The 768-nt window shown below is 59.0% G+C and overlaps 1 protein-coding gene across 1 annotated transcript; it reads left to right on the plus strand.

The window, feature by feature from the left end:
• Window positions 1–228: 228 nt before the first annotated feature.
• PPIL1 (peptidylprolyl isomerase (cyclophilin)-like 1) lies at window positions 229–760 on the plus strand (the record flags this gene model as incomplete). The annotated part of the gene is made up of 2 exons (XM_010002571.1): window positions 229–303; window positions 627–760. Coding segments are annotated over 2 exons (209 nt in total), but the record flags the coding sequence as incomplete, so codon positions are not given.
• Window positions 761–768: the final 8 nt, after the last annotated feature.

A 768-nucleotide genomic window follows, 5' to 3' on the forward strand; every position in this document is an offset into this window, starting at 1 on the left:
GTGTGTCATCTCCCTCAAGACCCCATCCATGGCAGAGCATGTCCCCAAGACCCAACTCACATGGTACCACGTCCTCCATGATGCTGGAACCTTGGCCATGGGTTGGTGTGTCCCCCAAAACCCCATCATTACCTGCCATATCTCCCATGACATCAACTCAGAGCCCCTTGAACCCCTTCAAACCCCCATCAGATCACCCCACTGATGGTGTCCATCCCTCCATCCCAGGTGCTGGCATCTTGGCCATGGCTAACGCGGGGCCGGACACCAAGAACAGCCAGTTCTTGACCCATATCCTCCATGGTGTCAAGACCCCATCCATGGGGTGGCATGTCCCCAGGACCCCATCCATGGCAGAGCATGTCCCCAGGACCCAACCCACATGATGCCACGTCCTCTATGATGCTGGACCCTCATCCATGGGTTGGTGTGTCCCCCAAAACCCCATCATTACCTGCCATATCTCCCATGACACCAGCTCAGAACCCCTCAAAGCCCTTCGAACCCCCATCAGATCAACCCATTGATGGTGTCCATCCCTCCATCCATCTCTCCATCCATCCCTCCATCCCTCCATCCCAGGTGCTGGCATCTTGGCCATGGCCAGCGCGGGGCCGGACACCAAGCCCAGTGGCTGGATGGCAAGCACAGCATCTTTGGGAGGGTCTGCCAGGGCCTGGGGGTGCTGGGCCGTCTGGCCATGGTGGAGACCAACGCCCAGGACCGGCCCCTGGACGACGTCAAGATCATCAAGGCCTTTCCCTCAGG

Source organism: Chaetura pelagica, unplaced genomic scaffold (genome assembly GCF_000747805.2).
Source record: "Chaetura pelagica isolate M959 unplaced genomic scaffold, ChaPel_1.0 scaffold1161, whole genome shotgun sequence".
In the NCBI taxonomy this organism is placed as follows: Eukaryota; Metazoa; Chordata; class Aves; order Apodiformes; family Apodidae; genus Chaetura; species Chaetura pelagica.